Source organism: Phacochoerus africanus, chromosome 10 (genome assembly GCF_016906955.1).
Source record: "Phacochoerus africanus isolate WHEZ1 chromosome 10, ROS_Pafr_v1, whole genome shotgun sequence".
Taxonomy (NCBI): Eukaryota; Metazoa; Chordata; class Mammalia; order Artiodactyla; family Suidae; genus Phacochoerus; species Phacochoerus africanus.
Window position 1 is genome coordinate 131,325,941 of NC_062553.1, and position 18,760 is coordinate 131,344,700.

Here is an 18,760-nt window from a genome sequence, read left to right on the forward strand (position 1 = left end):
AAAGTAGGAGATCCTTGGTGGCACAGTGGGTTAAGGATCTGGCATCACTGCAGTGGCTTGAGTTGTGGCTGTGGTGTGAGTTTGATCCCTGGTCCAGGAAAAAAAATACATAAATGATAATTCTTATCTTTTAAATCATAAGGCTATTAAATTATAACTCAGAGTTGAACTCTGTAAAGTAGAGGAGTTGCTCTTCTCTTTGGGTAATTTGCATTTTTACTCTAGTTGGTGCCATTAAATTATCAACGTGAAATCAAGCAATTACAGCTTAGTTGAAAGTGTGTTGCAGTAGAGGGAGGTTAAAAAGATACATAATTCTCCATTCAGACTGAATGAACAGTACATGTAGTTAAATTAGAAAGCCTCCTGCCAGAGGGAAACATTTTTCATTCCTGCTCTTGTTAATGAGTAGTCTTTTCTTGACTGAATTTAGAGTAGATCATCAATCTAAGGTTACTAAGTAGCAAAAGATATTTGCATAAAGGCATTCCTTGCTTTATTTCAAATAGTAAAAGGAAAAAAGAAGAAAGATAATTGTAAAACATAACAAATACACATTAAGTGACAAAATGAAATTCACTGTAATTGCAACTATGGAAAAGATACGTGTGCTTACAGAGTGGTGGCCAGAGAGTCCAGCTCTATGTCGCTGATGAAACTTCATGTTAAATCATGTTGAGGTGACCTTCTCGAGTGTGGGCAACATTTACATTTTCTCTGTAGATCCCCTGCTCTGTATCAGGCTCTGACCCTCATGACCCTAGTTTTGGTCAGAGTTCAAAGCATCCTGTCTCATTCTCCTGTATAGGACTTTCCCTGGGTCTCTGACCTTGTGTGGACCAGATTTCACTTTTTGCCATAATAGACTTGTGACCCCTCTCCCTTTCCTTCCTGTCTGAAAAGTCAGGAAGGTATGGTCCCCTCCCAGAAAGAAAATATTAACATTACCCCTTCAAGCACACACACAATTTCTTTTTTTTTTCTTCTTTTTTTGTCTTTTTGGTATTTCTTGGGCCGCTCCCGAGGCATATGGAGGTTCCCAGGCTAGGGGTCGAATCGGAGCTGTAGCTGCCGGCCTACGCCAGAGCCACAGCAACGCGGGATCCGAGCCGCGTCTGCGACCTACACCACAGCTCACGGCAACGCCGGATCATTAACCCACTGAGCAAGGGCAGGGACTGAACCCGCAACCTCATGGTTCCTAGTCGGATTCGTTAACCACTGCGCCACGACGGGAACTCCAACACACACACAATTTCTAAAGGACAGTGCAAACACTTCTTTACTTGGCTGCTCAAGACATTTATCAACCTGTATGGAATCCGACTCCCATGGGCACACGGGGGACTCTTCTCTCTGGTCTCCATGCTCTGTCTTTCTCCTCTCCTTTTACCCTCTCCATTATTTCAATCCTTTCTCATCCCTTGGGGTCACTTGACTTCTTCAAGTTTTCCCCTGAACAAAGCTGGAAGAGAGAAGAGTGGAGCAAGTAATTCCTATCCACCAAGTCTTGAATAAGGCAAGTTAAAGGACAGTGCCCTTTGAGGTCCATCCTCAGAGTGGAACATCTATTGGACAAACAGAGCATTCTCTTAATTAATATTTTTCCCATTTTAAAGCAAAGCAAAGTGTGCCTTTTTTCCACCTCTGTAAACTCCCTGTTTATTGCCATAGCTTGGTACTGACTGCGGAGGGGAGACAAGAAGAGGGTGTGGAAATACCCACCCCAGGAAGCAGATGAGACAGCTTTGAAATTCTGCTTGGGGTGGGGGTGGATGTGGGCCCAACAAAAATGTTCCAGACAGACTTCCTGCACCGTCCCTTTCTGCTGGGTCCCTTCTTCCCCATGGGGGACTTCCAGACAATCTGCTAGACGTACAATTCATAAAGAATGGCTTGTGCTACATCAAAGGATGGGAACGGCCTCTTTCGTATCAGTTACACAATAAGGTCTCTAACCAAACACTATATTTATATTCAGTTGCTTAAAATAATAGCTATGATCTATCCCAGAAACGGAAGGCCAGGCTGTTTTGTGGGTCTGCCCACGAGACCTACAGTCTGTAGATGTTTCTTCTGCTGTAATCGCTCCCATTTGTTGTGTTATGGTGTAAGGACAGAGGGAAACCATTCATGAGCTTAAGTGAGATGTGTTTTGATGACAATTCAGACGCTGATAGAAAGCCAATGAGAGTAAAACTCACAAATAATATATTCTGACCTTGGGGGTAGGCCATCTACCAAAGAGCAAAAATAGCCTGACTTTTTTTCTGATGAGCGATTATGCCTTAACTAGTCACTGTCCGGGGGATGATGAGAGCTAAATGCTGCAGTCCCTCAAATGTTGGGCTTTGCTGTGTGTTGGCAGAGGGAGCAGACAAAGCTGTGTAACTGACACCAGAATTCAATGCATTGTATTAAATTGGTTAGTGTTTTACTTCCAACATTAGACCTATCTATGTTTGGGACCCAAGAATGGCCAAAAGTTTTCAGAACTAACTATGCTATCATAGCAGTAGTTCTCAATGGAATTATCTAGGACTTAAAAAAAAAAATACCGGTGCTGAATCCTAAGTGCAGACCAATTAAATCAGATTCTCTGGGATGGAGGCTGGGCAAAGATTTAAAAAAAAAAACATGAAAAAAACTCCCCAGTTGATGTGGGCCATGGCTGAGAACCAGTGCTGTTAGATGGTTTACAGTGGAATAAACGCAAGTTTACAGCTTTACCTCATTTCACTATATTCATTCATAACCAGATTTGCAAACTGCACTCGAATAATCGATGTGTCAGCTCAAATTCTGACCAATAATTTTAAACCTTGATGAAGAAATTTACTAGGCATTCCTGTTGTGGCTCAGCAGTTTAAGAACCTGACTAGTATCCACGAGGACACGGGTTTGATCCCTGGCCTCACTCAGTGTGTTAAAGGATCCAGTGTTGCCTTAAGGTGTGGTGTAGGTCACAGCGCGGCTCAGATCTGGCATTTCTGTGGCTGTGGCTGTGGCGAAGGCCGGCAGCTGTAGCTCTGATTTGACCCCTAGACCAGGGAACTTCCATATGCTGCGGGTGCAGCCTTTAAAAAAAAAAAAAAAAAAAAAGATCCAGGCATTGTTAATGCTGTGGCTCAGGTCACTGCTGTGGCATGGGTTTGATCCCTGGTCTGGAAACTTTCACATGTTCTCATTAAATATATATATGTGTGTGTGTGTGTGTGTGTGCATATATATATGTACGTGTGTGTATATACATATATAAAATATATATACAAATATTATATCAATGAATTAGCAAATAATTTTATGGGGCTTATAGATACCTTCCCCCATGAAGCATCAATGTCTTGATTTATCCCTCCATCTCCCACAGAAGCCTGAGAAAGAATAAAATCACTAATCCCTCTCTCTGGGAGCCACCAGTGGAATTCCTGGAGTTTGGGCCCGAGGACAACACCTAGCCTAGGGCCTAGAGCATGGCAATGCTCACTAGTGTGAGTTCCCTTGTTTTCAAGGCCCCCCCGCCCTCTGTAAGAGGCGCTTGGTGCCCGATGCCTTCCCCTTGCTCTTAGTGCTACTCTTCCCATCTTCACCATCATGGATCACAGCCAGATCATTGGTCATTCCTGTGACATTGGTGCTGCTCCTGCTTTTGGCATGGACATGGATTCTTCCTATCAATGGGACGTCTTTCAATGTTTTTGCTCCCCCGGTATCGGAACCTCCTTCTTACATGTGGTACATATATCACTTCCTTATATGTTTAGGTGAGGGACACAATTCACCTTGTGATATAGAAGATGAAAATGCAAGATATTTTCTTTCTAGGGCCCCTTGTAACTAGTGCATGGGTGCTTAGTGTAGGCCCTGACAGCTTTATGCATCTACCACAAACTTTGAATGAGAACTGGTGATACAGTGAAGCAGGGCCGTGGAGAATGGTCTTTGGCAGCAGTGCCAGCTGGAATCAGCAGTACCAGTGCTATTGTAATACCAGTGTTACTGGCATCATCTAGAGTTATTACCAGTGGGATCAGCAGTACCAGTGCTATTGTAATACCAGTGTTACTGGCATCATCTGGAGTTATTACCAGTGGGATCAGCAGTACGAGCCACAGTGTCTAGTGCTTTGTGGCTGAATCAGTGGCTTGCAGGCTGAATGAGTTCTGCTCTGCATCAAGCCATGCTTACTAAAGACTTCAGCATAAGCTTCCCCTGCTTGGGCACCAATATTGCTAGCTTCTCCAACATCACTGTGGTATCTCTTCTTACAAAACCCTCAATAGCAATCTTCACTGTGTTATACTTCTCCATGGGGAACTTTGAGGGAAGTAAGAACGAATTTCTCCACTAAAAGGGGCTCTTTCAAAACAAAAAATCTGGGAAAAGAAGCCATTAAAAAAAAATGACAGAGGCTCCTGGATTCTTTACACATGGAGAACAAGCAGAGAATATAGCATTTCCTGTGCTTAATATATTTCAAGCCGATAAGGCCATATTCATACATTCATGAATGCTATTCCACTGCCTAAAGCTTTCAGTGGCTCATCATCAAACTGATATGGAATCAGGCTCTGTCATTTTTTTTTATTTTAAACTAAAATAATCAAATTTTCTGTGCTTCATTTCCTCTCCTTTATGTTTTATGTACTTTTAAAGGGGTAGAGAGTTTGTAATATCTATCTTAAAGATATTTGTGATAAGTCTGATATAGAATATAGGAAATCCTGATGCTAGGAAGGCACTCCATAAAAATGAAGTTTATTCTCCTTATCTGGCAACCCAGAGGCCTTCACCTTACATCCAACCCACCTTCCCAATCTTTTATCATATGGTGGCCCTTCCCTCTTCTCTTCCAAATGCTTTGGTGATACCAGGTTTTTTAAATCATAGCTCAACATGCCACAAACGAGCCTATGCATTTACTTCTCTGTTCCCTCTGCTTGGGATGGGCTTCTCCCCTGCTTTCTTTTTTTTAGATTTCTATTTTTCTCTATTCTAGCGATTTGGTTTCTTATTCGCTCTCCAAGGTCGACGAGGTTGTCCCAGTCCTTCCTCCTCTCCCTAAACACATTGCTTGCTCCCTCCCCTGTGAGCCCACAGAACTCTCATTAGAAGCCTATCACTGCTCTAACCGTCTATCCCCGTGAGCCCACTTTTGATTCTGCCATAAATGATGAGCTTTTTAAGGGCAGAAATCACATCGCATTCATCCTTCTATATCCCTGATGCCCGGATCCTAAAGATGTGCTCCATAAATGTTTGAAGGAGTCAATAGATAAGTAAGAGTGAGAAACCACCAAATTGCATTTAACTGGGGACCACAGAACTAAGAGGAGTAAAATGAGATTGCTGTTAAGGAACAAAATTTTAAGGTCTACGAATACGCAAACATCACCCAGAGAAGACAGAATGGCTCCCCTTCTATGCAAAGAAAGTATGAGCCACTTGTAGAAAAGTAGATTAGCCATAATAAGCTTAGAAAAATAAGGGTCCCTGAGGCAGGAACTGATGTGGCTCTTTTGAGTACTTTCCAGGAAAGAGGGAATCGGGTTTTCTAGTGTTGGAGTGCCAAGTGTAAGATTTCCCAGGGAGCGTTATAGATTGATCATCTTATTTTAGCCCAATACTGTGAAGCATTCATGCCCCACAGCTCCTTCTGTTTTCTTTTATGGTCACCTTATAGCCTTTCACTTCTTATTCTACACCTTATACATTAAACATTGGTTTCTGACTATGATTTGGCTTCCCAAGGGGACCCATCCATGGCAGACTTCGATGGGGAACTCCCTGACAAAACTTCTACATCTTCAAAGCTAAAGGCCAAGTCCAGCCAGCTGTCCTTTGAACAGTATTTCCAGACCACTTTCAACTGTAAGATGGGCCAGTGTCCACCTCAAGTCCCACACAATGAGTGGATGGAAACTTAAAACTCTCCTAATCTACTGGATTTCTACCATGACTTTAGCTGAAACCCTTATCATTTTACTCCCTTCTGGAGGTCCTGTGAGTTAACTTGGTAAAGGGGCTACACAACCTTGGAACACTGGTTAGCTGAACATCTAATTTCCTGAGTCTGAGTTCTCTAAGCTTTTAACAAAGACTGTTAGGAAGCCTCAGAAAGGTGGGTATATGTCAGGATACAGGTGGCACTTAGGAAGAGAGGATGTCACAGGGGCCCAAGAAGAGACAGGAGGAGAGTCAAGACCCAGGTGGTGGGCCAGAGGAGTACACTTTTGCTCCTCAGCATCAGGAGCTCCGTCATTTCCTGCTTTCTGCTCCACTGCAAATGATCTTCAGCTCTCTCCCTATTTCCGCCTTGTATTTTCCCTTCTATTTCCGCTCAGACCACTTTCTCACATCTCTCTCCCGAAACATCCCAGTTTCCAGAGAGGGAAAATCAGATTGGACCTCAAGCCACCACCGTTCATGCTCAGGCAGAGCAGAGCCTTTGTGACACGCCTCCTCTGAGGCTGCTGGCCGACACCTCGGGGTCGGGCACTCCTCCCACACTATATGCAGGGGCGAGGCGGGGCACCTGAGGGCTTATTAGAACCTCGTCGCCTGAGTCTCAGGCACCCGAGAGGTCTGCGCATGGGCAGTTACCCTCAGAAGCAGCTGGGAATTGCTGGGAACCTGTAGGTTAATAAAGCCAGAAAACAAATCCAGAGAGTCAGAAAACCCACATGTAGAAGTATGTGCAGATGGGCTCTTCAGAATCTTCTGGAATCCTTTCTAAACGACAGAACTTGTGATTTCATTCCAGATCTGCAGAATAAAATCTCAAGGGGGAGGATTAGGAAAAAAATATATATTTTATCTCCCCAGGTGGCCACAGCTTCGACATTGTGAGGGGACAGAGCTATGTTAGAATGAGAGGCTCAGGTCGCAGGTGAGGAAGTCTCCTGAGTCTCTCTCTAAATGAACCTGTAGGGGAATTCTGAGCTACTCCAGCGACAGTGTGTGAAAGAAAACACATTTGAAAAGTGGAAGTGCTTTTCACTTCAAAAAGCTCAGGGGCCGTAGTTTCCTTCAAAGCAGTAAAATACAAAGAAGGTGTATTCCTGTAGCTCCCAGAGTTTACACAAATGACAGTGTGAGAGACCAGCAGAGAACTCAGGTTAAACCCAAACACCAGGAAATTTTGGCACAACTTAATACAAAAGCTGAGAGTTTGCTTCCCTTTTTACCTTATCTGTAACAGGTTTATTGAGTAAAAGATCATAAGTAACATACAAAATAATTTTATCACAATGCTACCTGAATTATAAATACAATTAAAATTTCAAGGCATTCCTGTCGTGGCTCAGCAGCAGAGAACCCAACTAATATCCATGAGGATGCGGGTTCGATTCCTGGCCTTGCTCAGTGGGTTAAGGATCCAGCATTGCTGTGATCTGTGGCATTGGTCACAGATGTGGCTCAGATCTGGCATTGCTGTGGCTGTGGTGTAGGCTGGCAGCTGTAGCTCTGATTGAACCCCTAGCCTGGGAACTTACATATGCTGCAGATGCAGCCCTAAAAAGCGGAAAAAAAAAAAAAAAAAGAAGAAGAAGAAGATGAAGAAAAGAAAAAAAGAAAAAATTCAGGAAATTATTTAAGAAAATCTTCTGTTTAATGGGAGGAAAGTTAATACACTATTTTGCAATGTTTTAAAGGAAGAGTTGTTTAATATAAATATATCCTAATAATCAACATCACTATAAAAATAAGCACATATGTCCTCTGGATATTATTATCTTTATTACAAAACAAATATTTTATGTTGAGGTAACATTTCAAAGGGTATTTGACAAAAATCAACTGAATTCTATACACACAATTTTGCTACATGCAACACAGGCAAAGGACTCAGAGAATAGGTTTTCTGGCATTGCACATAGACTGATTCTAGAAAAAAATTAGGCTGAACGTTGTCTATTTACAGAGGAACTTCCTTTTCCACCCTTCCCCAGCCAGTCCTCCACATCTCACCAGTGGTCTGGGAGTCAGTGTTCATGGGAGTTCCACAGAAATATTGACAATGATAAATTAGTTGGAAAAAAAAGTTTTGCTAATCGAAAACACCTCACTGTGCCATAAATTGAAAGTGCTTTCGCAAACTATATATTTATTCATATAGGACTTTTCATGGCTTATGCTGAGAATGAATAAGACTGTCTTGCCCTAAATGGAAAAATTCAACGCAATGCTCCGGCTCCAGTAGCTTTTCCGCTGCGAAGTCCCCTCTGATCCTCCAAGGCCAAGGTGGTCCCTCCTCTGTCCCTCCTATGTTTCGGTCACACCTGTGGAGTAGCATTCACCTCCCTGGATTGTACTAATCCTGTTCCCATCGTCTGTGTCCCTCTTTAGCTCTTTAGCTTTATTTATCCCTCTATAAGCTCCTTGGGAGCAAGAAACAAGTCTTGAACTTCCTTATATTCCCAGCACTGAGCAGTGCCTAGTACGAAACAGAACCTCAGTAACTGCTGGTTAAGGACTTAGGAACTGTTTCAGCTGTGAAGCCATAATACACAGCTCGCCTGGCTTCTAGTCTCACCATGGGTATTCTAGTGAAATTCCCCATTATTGAACCTCTGCGGTTTGGTGACGCCCTAGAAACAAGTGTGATGTCCAGCATTTCTATTCAGGAAGAAGTAGCCTCTGATTTTCCTTCTGGTAAAGCCATCAGTAAATTCCAGTTACAGCGGCCTCCCCACTCTCCGACCTCGAGACGCCTGTGGGTGGGGGCCACTCGGGAAAGCGGACCCTAGTAGCCGTCCTGGCAGTCATTGTCATCCTGATCCCCCATGGGTCTGTTGTGATGAGCATCGACTGTTAATTTTCTGCTCTCTATCTCCGTGGCTTTTGCCCGGCCCTCTTCCTCGCTGCTGGACGTGCTCTCGGTGGAGTGGCTCTCTCTTGATTTGCTGCTGTCTTGGGAATCACTGGCATCGTCCTCCTCGGACGGGCTGTCCTGCTCAGACTGGCTTTCCTGGCTCTGGGTCTCTGCTGAGGGGCTGTGGGACGGGAGGCCCTCCTCCTGGCTGGAGCTGTTCTCCTCTTCCGTGGACTCTGGGCTTTCCTCCGAGGACAGGAGGCTCTCTTCGGATTCGGCGTCTGCCGGATCCTCTCTGGACTGGCTCTCGGAATTGGAGGGCTTGTCCAAGCTCTCCTCACTGGAGTCACTCTCTTCCGGATCTTCTTTAGAGTGACTGGTGATGTCTGGGTTGTCACCCCTGGGCTCACCCACTCCCTCTTCCTGAGATTCGCTGCTGTTCTCTTGAGAAGGCAGGCCAACCTCCTGGCTAGACTCACTGCTGAGGCCTTGAACGTGCTGACCTTCTTCTGGGGATTCATTCTCCTCGCTCTCCTGCTGAGACTCCCTCCTGCGGTGTTCCCAGGACTGGCTGAGGTGAGCTTCTGCGGAGTCACTCTTGAGTTCCATCATATTTTCATCTTCAAGCTCGCCTCTGCCACCTTCCCCAGAAATGCGAGACTTCCTGAAGAAGTTCCTACTGGCATGCCCCACTGACCGGCTTTCACCTGAATCCTGAGTGCTTGCTTTCTCCTCATCTTTCCCTTTGGGTTCTTTTGACTTGAAGTTGGCAGTGCTTATTCTGGAGGTGCCTCCCCCACTCCTGAAGGTGCCTGGGTCATCATTCTGCATCCCTTCATCGTCAAACTCAGAGCCATCCCCGTGGCTACCTTCCCCCTCACTGCCGCCCCCCACCCAGGGCTCCTCACTCTCGCTGGCTGCAGTGGAGTCACCTCCCTCGGGCCTGCTGTCCGCCTCATCCTCATTGTCAAGGCCCCTGCTCTCACTGGTGGTATCTTGGGCACTGACTTCCCCTTGGGGGGCACTGTCTTCCCTGGATTGTGTGGTGTCAGCAGAGTCCTCACCGCTTCTGAGTCTGGAGTTGCTCTCTTCAGGTCCTGGGCCACTGTCATCATCGCCCAAGGTGTCATCTCCACTCTCGTCTTCATCATCATCTTTATCTTCACCTTCTTTTCCTCCACTCACAGAAAGGCCACCAGCTGGTCTGTGACTATACTGACCATCAAGGCCCAGGTGCTCTTCGGATTCGGTGCTGTCACTGGGGTCTTCGTGTGCCTGGAGTTTGGGGTTAACAGACATGGTCAGCGCTCTAGAAACAGCTGCAGAGGGCACTACCTACGGCCCATCTAGGCTCTTTTTGCTTTCTTCTTCCTGTCTCCCTCGTCTAAGCCATGGTCAATGTACGGTTCAATAGTATCTCAACCAGGAGTTCCTTTTGTGACACAGCAGAAATGAGTCCGACTGGTATCCCTGAGGATGTGGGTTCGAACCCTGCCCTTGCTCAGTGGGTCGGGGGTCCAGCGTTGCCGTGAGCTGAGGTGTAGGTCGAAGAATGGCTCAGATCCTTCGTTGCTGTGGCTGTGGCGTAGGCCAGCACTATAGCTCCAACTGGACCCCTAGCCTGGGAACCTCCATATGTTGTGGGTACGGCCCTAAGAGAAGAAAAATATATATTATATACATCATATATATATATATATCACACATGATATATATATATACACATATATGTGTGTGTGTATATATATATATCTCACACACACACATATATATATCAAGCAGACATTTAAAAGAAAGGACGAGAAGTTGAGAGTCAAGTCATTCCATTTTACATAGGTCACTCAATACCACTGATTTTCTCAAAAAGTTTTATAGAAATCAGGAGTTTCCACTGTGGTTTAATGATATAGTTTTCTCTGTGGTGTTGCTGGTTTGCCAGGCACTGTAGGTTAAGGATCTGGTGTTGTTACAACTGCAGATGTGACTTGGATTCAATCCCTGACCCGGGAACTTCCACAGACCACAAGTGTCGCCAAAAAGTTTTATAGAAATCACATTTATGAAACTCAAATCACCTTGTAAGTTTGATTCCTTAAAGGAAACTTTCAGAACTTTTTGTAAATTAAAGAATTGGTTTATAATACTCACTCATCAAGTTGTTTGGCTTAAAACTGAGCTTTTTAAAATATTCAAAATGACTCAAATATTTTTTTTCTAATCGACTCTGAGAAAAAAATGTATGAGTTCAGGTGGATGAAACCTTTAGCTAGAATGAAAGTATAACATCGTATGAGGTGTAAACTGCATGGAAACCACGTTTCTACCTCATTTGCAAGGCGGTGTTGCCTGTAGAACAGCTGAGTGTAACCGCCAAGGCGGTTCTACACACTTAGTTCTAAGTGTGAACTCAGAGAGCTGATCCCCGAAGTAAAGCAATGGGATGCTCTACTCAGAGAAGGGAGGGCACTGAGTCCTCATTCATTACCCCATTCATCACACTCTGGAAAAATCTGCTCTGGCTACAAACCTTTTAACAGAACATTGTTGCCATTTTTTGACTCTTTCCCCACATGTCCCTACTCACCACTGTCTGAATTTCCCATGGAGCGTACAAGGTCAGGACACCTGTTCCCATCCCTAGGGTTTACTCTGATCCTCTGGACCTGAGTGTCTCGTTAGCTCTCCACACCTCCAGAGGCACGGATGGCACCCTTCCCAAGCTCTTGCCTCACCTGAGAGCTCCGAGAACACCCCTGTGAAACAGCATTTCCCGATTCCGTGTAATCAATATGGACAAAGTGTTCCTCTGGCAAATCTTCAGTAAACGGTGCTAAAACACCGAGTAATCTATCTTCCGATTCCGATTAGGTGTAAAATGCAACAGGGGTCAGATTTTCAGGGAGAGCCTGCTTTCTGGGACGTCTGGAGCCCCACAGGGTTCAGTTGGGCCCAGATGCCAGGACAGCTACGAAAGCAGTGACACTTTGTCTTCGAAAAATGAAACGAAGGTGGAGGAGGAGAAGGGAAGGAGAAGAAGAAAAAGGAGGAGTAGGGGAAGAGTGGGACGGGGAGGATGAAGAGAGGAAAGACAAGACGGAAGCCAGCCCAGTTTCTCATTAAAAGGATATAAGCTGTCAGGTTGGCTGTCTCCCAGGGCCACGGGTGAGACTATTTGAAAGAAGTCATTACTAAAGCAACTGTCGCGTTAAAGCAGTGAGGTCCTACTGCACAGCACAGGGGACTACACCCCATCTCTTGGGGTGGAATACGATGGAAGAGAGCGTGAGAAAAAGAATATACATATATGATGACGGGGTCACCACGGTGTACAGCAGAAATTGACACGACACTGTAAATCAACTATTCTCTACTAAAAATAAATGAATAAAGGTTCCCCAGGGCTCACCTATTCTCTCCTCCAAAAGGATCTTGGGCAGGGACCAGGTCTCCAAGCCCAGCAGGTATTTCACATTAACTAGGACACTTCGCTCTGCCTGGTCTGCACTGCTCCATTGTCAAAGCAACATTTGAGGTTTATGAGTGAGCTATTACCTGTCTAACAGCGTCTATGACTCTGTGTGTGTGTGTGTGTGTGTGTGTGGTGTGTGTGTGTGTTCTTTTTAACTAGAGGAACATTTAGGGCCACGATGTCTATAGTCTGGCCCCAGAGGTAAATATGGAATGAACAGCATGTCCATCTAAATTCTCCCACTCATGTTTCCCTTCTTATTGTACAAGACTATTTAGCCAGCATAAGCAAAGGTTAGAAAATGTTATACTTAGACCTGTTGCCAGGGAATCTAATCTAACATCACTTCCTTCCATTCCTCAGTAGCCTGGAGAGTTCCGAAAGGTTGGCTTAATTACCTGTTCCTCTGAGCTAAGTTTACTTTCTTCTGATGACTCACTGCTCTCCTAAAAAGAAAAAAAAAAAAACACTGTTTATTTTAATGTTAGTAATTCCTGAGGAAAGGGAAAAAAAATGTGACATATATCAATCACTTGTGGTTTGGATGTACTACTTTCTAAATGGCCTAAGATGCTGAGAAGTGTGTCAAAGTTATTTCATGACATGTTTATGACAACATATAAATAAGGTAGTTACCAAAGGTGGTGCTGGTGTCTGAGCCAACTGACCCTGTGAAAAGGAAGGAAAAAGAAGTTACTCCTTCATGGATGGATCATGTCATCGCAAATATTTAGAATAAGTTTAGGGTTTTTTTTTGATTGTTTGTTTTTTAGTTTATTGATATGTTTTATATTTACATGAGCGATGATGGTATTTTTTATCATTTATTTATATATATATATTTTTTCTACTGTACAGCATGGTGACCCAAATCTCTAAAATATGCAAACAACTTATACAACTCAACAGCAAAAAAGCCAACAACCCAACTGAAAAATGGGCAAAGGACCTGAAGAGACATTACTCCAAGGACGATATACAGATGGCCAACAAACACTTGAAACAATGCTCAACATCACTGATTATTAGAGAAATGCAAATCAAAACTACCATGAGATACCATCTCACACCAGTCAGAATGGCCATCATTAATAAGTCCACAGATAATGGTATTTTATAATAAACAGCTAAAAAAATGAAGGTGAGATGACCAATCGCCTGTAAAGATCTTGTGATATTAAAAAACCTAGAAGATTTTTGTATTTCCAATACCTAGAGAAAAAAATACTTTCTTTGAAGAAAAATATACAATCTGGAGGAAATGTATAATAGGAAAAACAGCATTAGAATTCATAAAACCCAGGTTTAAGTCTCACTTGGCCACTTGGATTGGGTTTTAGCCCTAAAAACTGTCTTGATGTTAGCTCTGAAATTCATGTGTTCCAGGAAACCCTTAAGTCTAGGAAACTGTGATGGTTGGTCACTCTGTGAATTCAGACAATTCACTTCACCTATCTGATGTCAGTTTTCCTATTCATACATTAAGAATATTGGCAACCAATTTGCAGCACATGGATGGACCTAGAGGTTATCATACTAAGTGAAGTAAGTCAGACAGAGAAAGACAAATACCATATGAGATTATTAATACTTGGAATCTAATTTTAAAAAGATACAAAAGAACTTACTCACAAAAGAGAAACAGATGCAAAAATTTTGAAACCAGACTTCTGGTTACCAAAGGGGAAACATGGGGGCTGGGGGGATAAATTAGGAGATTGGGATTAACATATACACACTACTACGCATAAAATAGGTAAGTAACAAGGACCTGCTGTAGAGCACAGGGAAATCTACTCAACACTCTGTAATAACCTATATGGAAAGAGAATCTAGAAAGAAATGGATATGTACATATGTACAACTGACTCACTTTGCCCCTGAAACTAACACAACATTATAAGTCTACTATACTCAAATAAAATTTAACAAACAAGCCTAGTTCCAAAAGACAAATGAACCACTAGAATCACCTATCTATAATTTCTTTTTTCCTTTTTTTTTTTTTGTCTTTTCTAGGGCTGCTCCCGAGGCATGTGGAGGTTGCCAGGCTAGGGGTCCAATCGGAGCTGTAGCCACCAGCATACGCCACAGCCACAGCAACGCGGGATCTGAGCCGCATCTGTGACCTACACCACAGCTCATGACAACGCAGGATCCTTGACCCACTGAGCAAGGCCAGGGATCGAACCCGAAACCTCATGGTTCCTAGTCGGGTTCGTTAACCCCTGCGCCACAACGGGAACTCCACCTACCTATGATTTCTTAATTAAGTGAGATAATTAAATGTCTTTTTTGTATTTAAAAAAAGAATATTGGCAATCACTGTGCTTATTTCACATGGCTGCTGTGAGGATGAAACTGGCTAATGCCTACAGAAGAATCTTGAGAACAATTCAATAGGATATAAGCTAAATAAATGACCAATTTTGAGAACACCTACTTAATAAAATTCAGTAGTAGACAAAACTGAATTGCAAAAGCCATTAAACCTTTCCTGAGTCACAGAGGATCACCAAAATAACGAATGCTAAATCAGAAGCTTAACTAGTCCTTGTTCTGATTTATTGAATCTTATAAGATTTCTTCAATTTTATAAGAACTCTAAGAATTGCTGCACCACCTCTGGTGCCCTCTCCCCATTTACTCTCTCCCTGCCGCTTGAGCATGACAAAATCCCCTAGTCCCATGGATCAAAGCCACTGAGGGGTGGGCATGAAGACCCACGGTACAAAGTAGAACAGAGAGGAGCTGCTGGCAGCAGGTTGTCAACAAGCCTCTCAGCAATGCTGGGCTGGGATGTCTCCTAGAGGAAGGAGCTAGTGTCACTTTAGGTCTTTGCCCTGCGGCACTTCAGCAGGCACCATGGCAGACCCTACTCCAGACTGGATACAGTTCCCTGGGCTATACAGTAGGATCTTATTGTCTACCCATTCTAAACGGAATAGTTTGCATCGACTAGCCCCAAACTCCCCATCCCTCCCACTCCCCCCCCCCCTCCGCAATGGCAGCCGCAAGTCTGTCCTCCATGTCTGTGAGTCCATTTCTGTTTTGCAGATAGGTTCATTCATTCCGCCATATTTTAGGTATCACATATAAGTGACATCTAGTCCTAATCTTTCAAGGGCAATCTTGGTTCACTGTCATCTTTCCCCTTGTGCTATTATATGGACTCATCACAAAAATAAAGAAAAATAAAGGAAAAACAAAGGAAAAAATGCTTCCTCACCAAATCATACTATTAAGTTGGCATTGAAGCAGTACATGAACTCCATTTTCTTGTAGGAACTGGACATCATATCCCCTTACTACCTGCAGCTAAGGTTACTGATGTGTACATGAAATCATTAGTAGTTTCAACATTTGCAGTGAAGCCAATGTAGTTATAGTAATAGCATATGAAAATACAAATATTTCAAAAAATCTTATTTCTACTTACCTTCCGTTCTTCAGAGCTCTTGGATTCAGTATTTTGATACCTGGCTACCTAGAAAATTTAGTACACATGGTTAGCCCACAGAAATTTCCAAGGCAGCAGCTATTAACACTTAACATCCTTAGAAGTGGTAGCCATCAGGTTTAGCACTCGTCAGAATCACCCGGAGGCCTTGATAAACCACTGTTTGCTGTGCCCCATCCCTGGAGAGTCTGGTTCTGTAGGTCTGAGGTGGGACCCAAGAATTTATATTTCTAACAAGCTCTTAGTTGATGCCGATGCTACTGGTCTGGGGATGAAGGGACAACTACTCATGAGGAAGAAAAATGAGCGTTAAAGCTCTATGAATGGCAACTGAACAGAATAAGAAATAACTAGGATGATATTTTCAAGAAAAGCATGTCCTAAGAGGCTACTATTTTCATCTGACTGGAATATTCACAGCCACTTTGGCTCATAGCCAATGAAAACCGTGGCGGGTTAGGTAGGAATAGTTCTTTTCATCTCTCCCCATCCTGATACTTACTGGGAGAGCACAGGACAACCCCCACAGGAGCATGAGCAGGATGCTGGTCTTCATAGCTGGATACGTCACCTCTACCTGTGGGGAAAGGCAGAGATGCTTTCCATGCTAAAGAAACACAGGAGCTTCAACTTTTTAACCCTTCTTTTCTACTAAAAAAATAAACTCATCCAAAAGTCCGTCAACCGATGAATGGATAAATAAACTATACTGTATCCATACAATGGAATATTATTCAGCCATAAAAAAGAGTGGAGTACTGACACATGCTGCAAAGTAGAGTAACTTGGAAAACATTATAGCGGGTGAGAGAAGCAAGATACAAAAGACCACATATTGCATGATTCACTTATTTGAAAAGTCCAAAATAGGCAAATCTATAAAGGCTGGCAGAGATGAGGGGCTGGGGTGACAGCTAAGGGGTGAATTTTGGAGGTAATGAAAATATTCTAAAATTAATTTTGGTGAAGGTTGTACAGCTGTGAATGTACTGAAAACCACTGGGTGCTATACGTCAAAAGGGTGACGTATACTTGTGAGTTATACCTCAATAAAGCTGTTTTTAAGAAACCTTACTCCTAACAGGTAAATTGAAAACTTTTCAATGATGAACTGTATAAACATTTCTTTACTACGCATAAACTGGTAAATGGAGGAAAAGTAAAGAAAACTGAATAGAGAAATTTCTGACCATTCACTTTTTTTTTTTTTAGGGCCACACCAGTGGCATATGGAAGTTCCCAGTTTAGGAGTCGAATTGGAGCCACAGCTGAAGGTCTACACCACAACCGCAGGCCTACGCCACAGCCACAGCAAAGTGGGATCCGAGCCGTGTCTGCAACCTACTCTGCAGCTTGAGGCAACACTGGATTCTTAACCCACTGAGCAAGGGCAGGGTCAAACCCACATCCTCACAGAGACAGTGTCAGCTCCTTAACCTGCTGAGCCACAATGGGGACTCCTGACTTTTATAATAATTATGCAGCCTGGGGTGGCAGAACAAACTGGCAAATATCTTTCCACCAAAAAACTACGTTTATTGATACAATTGACAGGTGGTGCACATCTGTTTTCACGCAGATGCACACAGACGTTCACACAGACACACACAGACGTACACACAACAGCTTCTCAATCACGTTTAAAACCTCATAATAATGTCTAGAGAAAATAGATTGCTTTTGCTTTTTTTTTCTTTATCTGCAGGAGATGCATCATGGCAGGCTTCATATTACAGCTCCAGAAAGCACTTAATATCTACTCTGCTACTCTTGGTCATACATTATGCATGATCAGGCTAAATTCTTTTAAGTGTCATTCACAGTACTGAGGGAGCCAGGCAAGATGAGAGGTTTGGGATGCACTTGTGAATCACACAGAAATAAACCTGCCAGATCAAACTGTATTTTCCTTGAGGGTGGCTTCATTTCACACTTCAAGAGCTGGTGGTTTGGACAACAATTTGCTCTATATCTAAAAATAGATGTCCTAGATTCTAATGCAAAAAGTTATTGAAATGACTTAAAAGGAATATAATTTGCCCCCCACTTGTGAGACCTGGAGTTGCCCTAACAGACTTGTCAGATGGACTTTCCTACACTGTGGGGAAGGCCCTACAGGCTGATTCCAGACTTCACTTTTGATGATCTGCGTCTTTAATAAATGTTAAATACACACTAAGCTGGTGACAAACGATCTAAGTCAGAGATTCCCTGTACATTAGGCTGTATATCAGCACCACCTGGGGAGATTTAAAGCCATGCACGCAGTCCACCACAGAGTAAGAAACCAGTTCACTGGGGGTGGGAGCAGGCATGGGTTTGTCTTTAAGGTATTCCAATGATTTTAACCTGCGATCTAAGAAATAAAATACCTTGCTCAATCATGTCTGAATACACTGAATAATGTCTGAAATACCGGGCCCAAGAAGTCATCTAGTCTTATTTTTTTTTTAATTTATTTAAGAAACCATAAGTTCCCATCGTGGCTCAGTGGAAACGAATCTGACTAGCATCCATGAGGACACAGGTTCAATCCCTGGCCTCGCTCAGTGGGTTAAGGATCCAGCGTTGCCTTGAGCTGTGGTGTAGGTAACAGATGCGGCTCAGATCCCAAGTTGCTGTGGCTGTGGTGTAGACTGGCAGCTGCAGCTCTGATTAGACCCCTAGCCTGGGAACCTCCATATGCCATGGGAGTGGCCCTAAAAAAAAAAAAAAAAAGAAAGCAGGAAAACAATATAAATCTCAAGATAAGGAGAATCAGGATCTTCCTCATTCCTACCTTCAGGCAGCTCAAATGGCCCCACAGAGTCTCCTGCTTTCTCTTGAGCATTACTGCTCGTCGACATAGCTGTTCTTAGTTCGTGCTATTTTCTTTATTCTAATTCAGCCTACTTCATATCAGCCCTTGTGCTTTGAAATAATTTTCATCTCTTTTTCAAATCCTTTGCCTATTATCAACAGAGAAACCATACGAAAATGTTCAACGGCCCCTAAAACACCCTAATTCAGTCGACAT

At 43.3% G+C, this 18,760-nt stretch overlaps 1 protein-coding gene across 3 annotated transcripts in view; it reads right to left on the minus strand.

Moving 5' to 3' along the window:
- Positions 1 to 7,723: 7,723 nt before the first annotated feature.
- Positions 7,724 to 18,760, minus strand: part of DMP1 (dentin matrix acidic phosphoprotein 1) — a 33,830-nt gene continuing 22,793 nt past the window's right edge. For all 3 annotated transcript variants that reach the window (XM_047797958.1, XM_047797961.1, XM_047797959.1), the window contains 5 exons: positions 16,247 to 16,321; positions 15,724 to 15,771; positions 12,921 to 12,953; positions 12,683 to 12,730; positions 7,724 to 10,090 (listed from right to left, as the gene is read on the minus strand). In XM_047797958.1, coding sequence (XP_047653914.1) covers positions 8,747 to 10,090; positions 12,683 to 12,730; positions 12,921 to 12,953; positions 15,724 to 15,771; positions 16,247 to 16,300 — 1,527 coding nt within the window. In that variant the 5' untranslated portion in view covers positions 16,301 to 16,321 and the 3' untranslated portion in view covers positions 7,724 to 8,746. The remainder of the gene's footprint in view (positions 10,091 to 12,682; positions 12,731 to 12,920; positions 12,954 to 15,723; positions 15,772 to 16,246; positions 16,322 to 18,760) is intronic.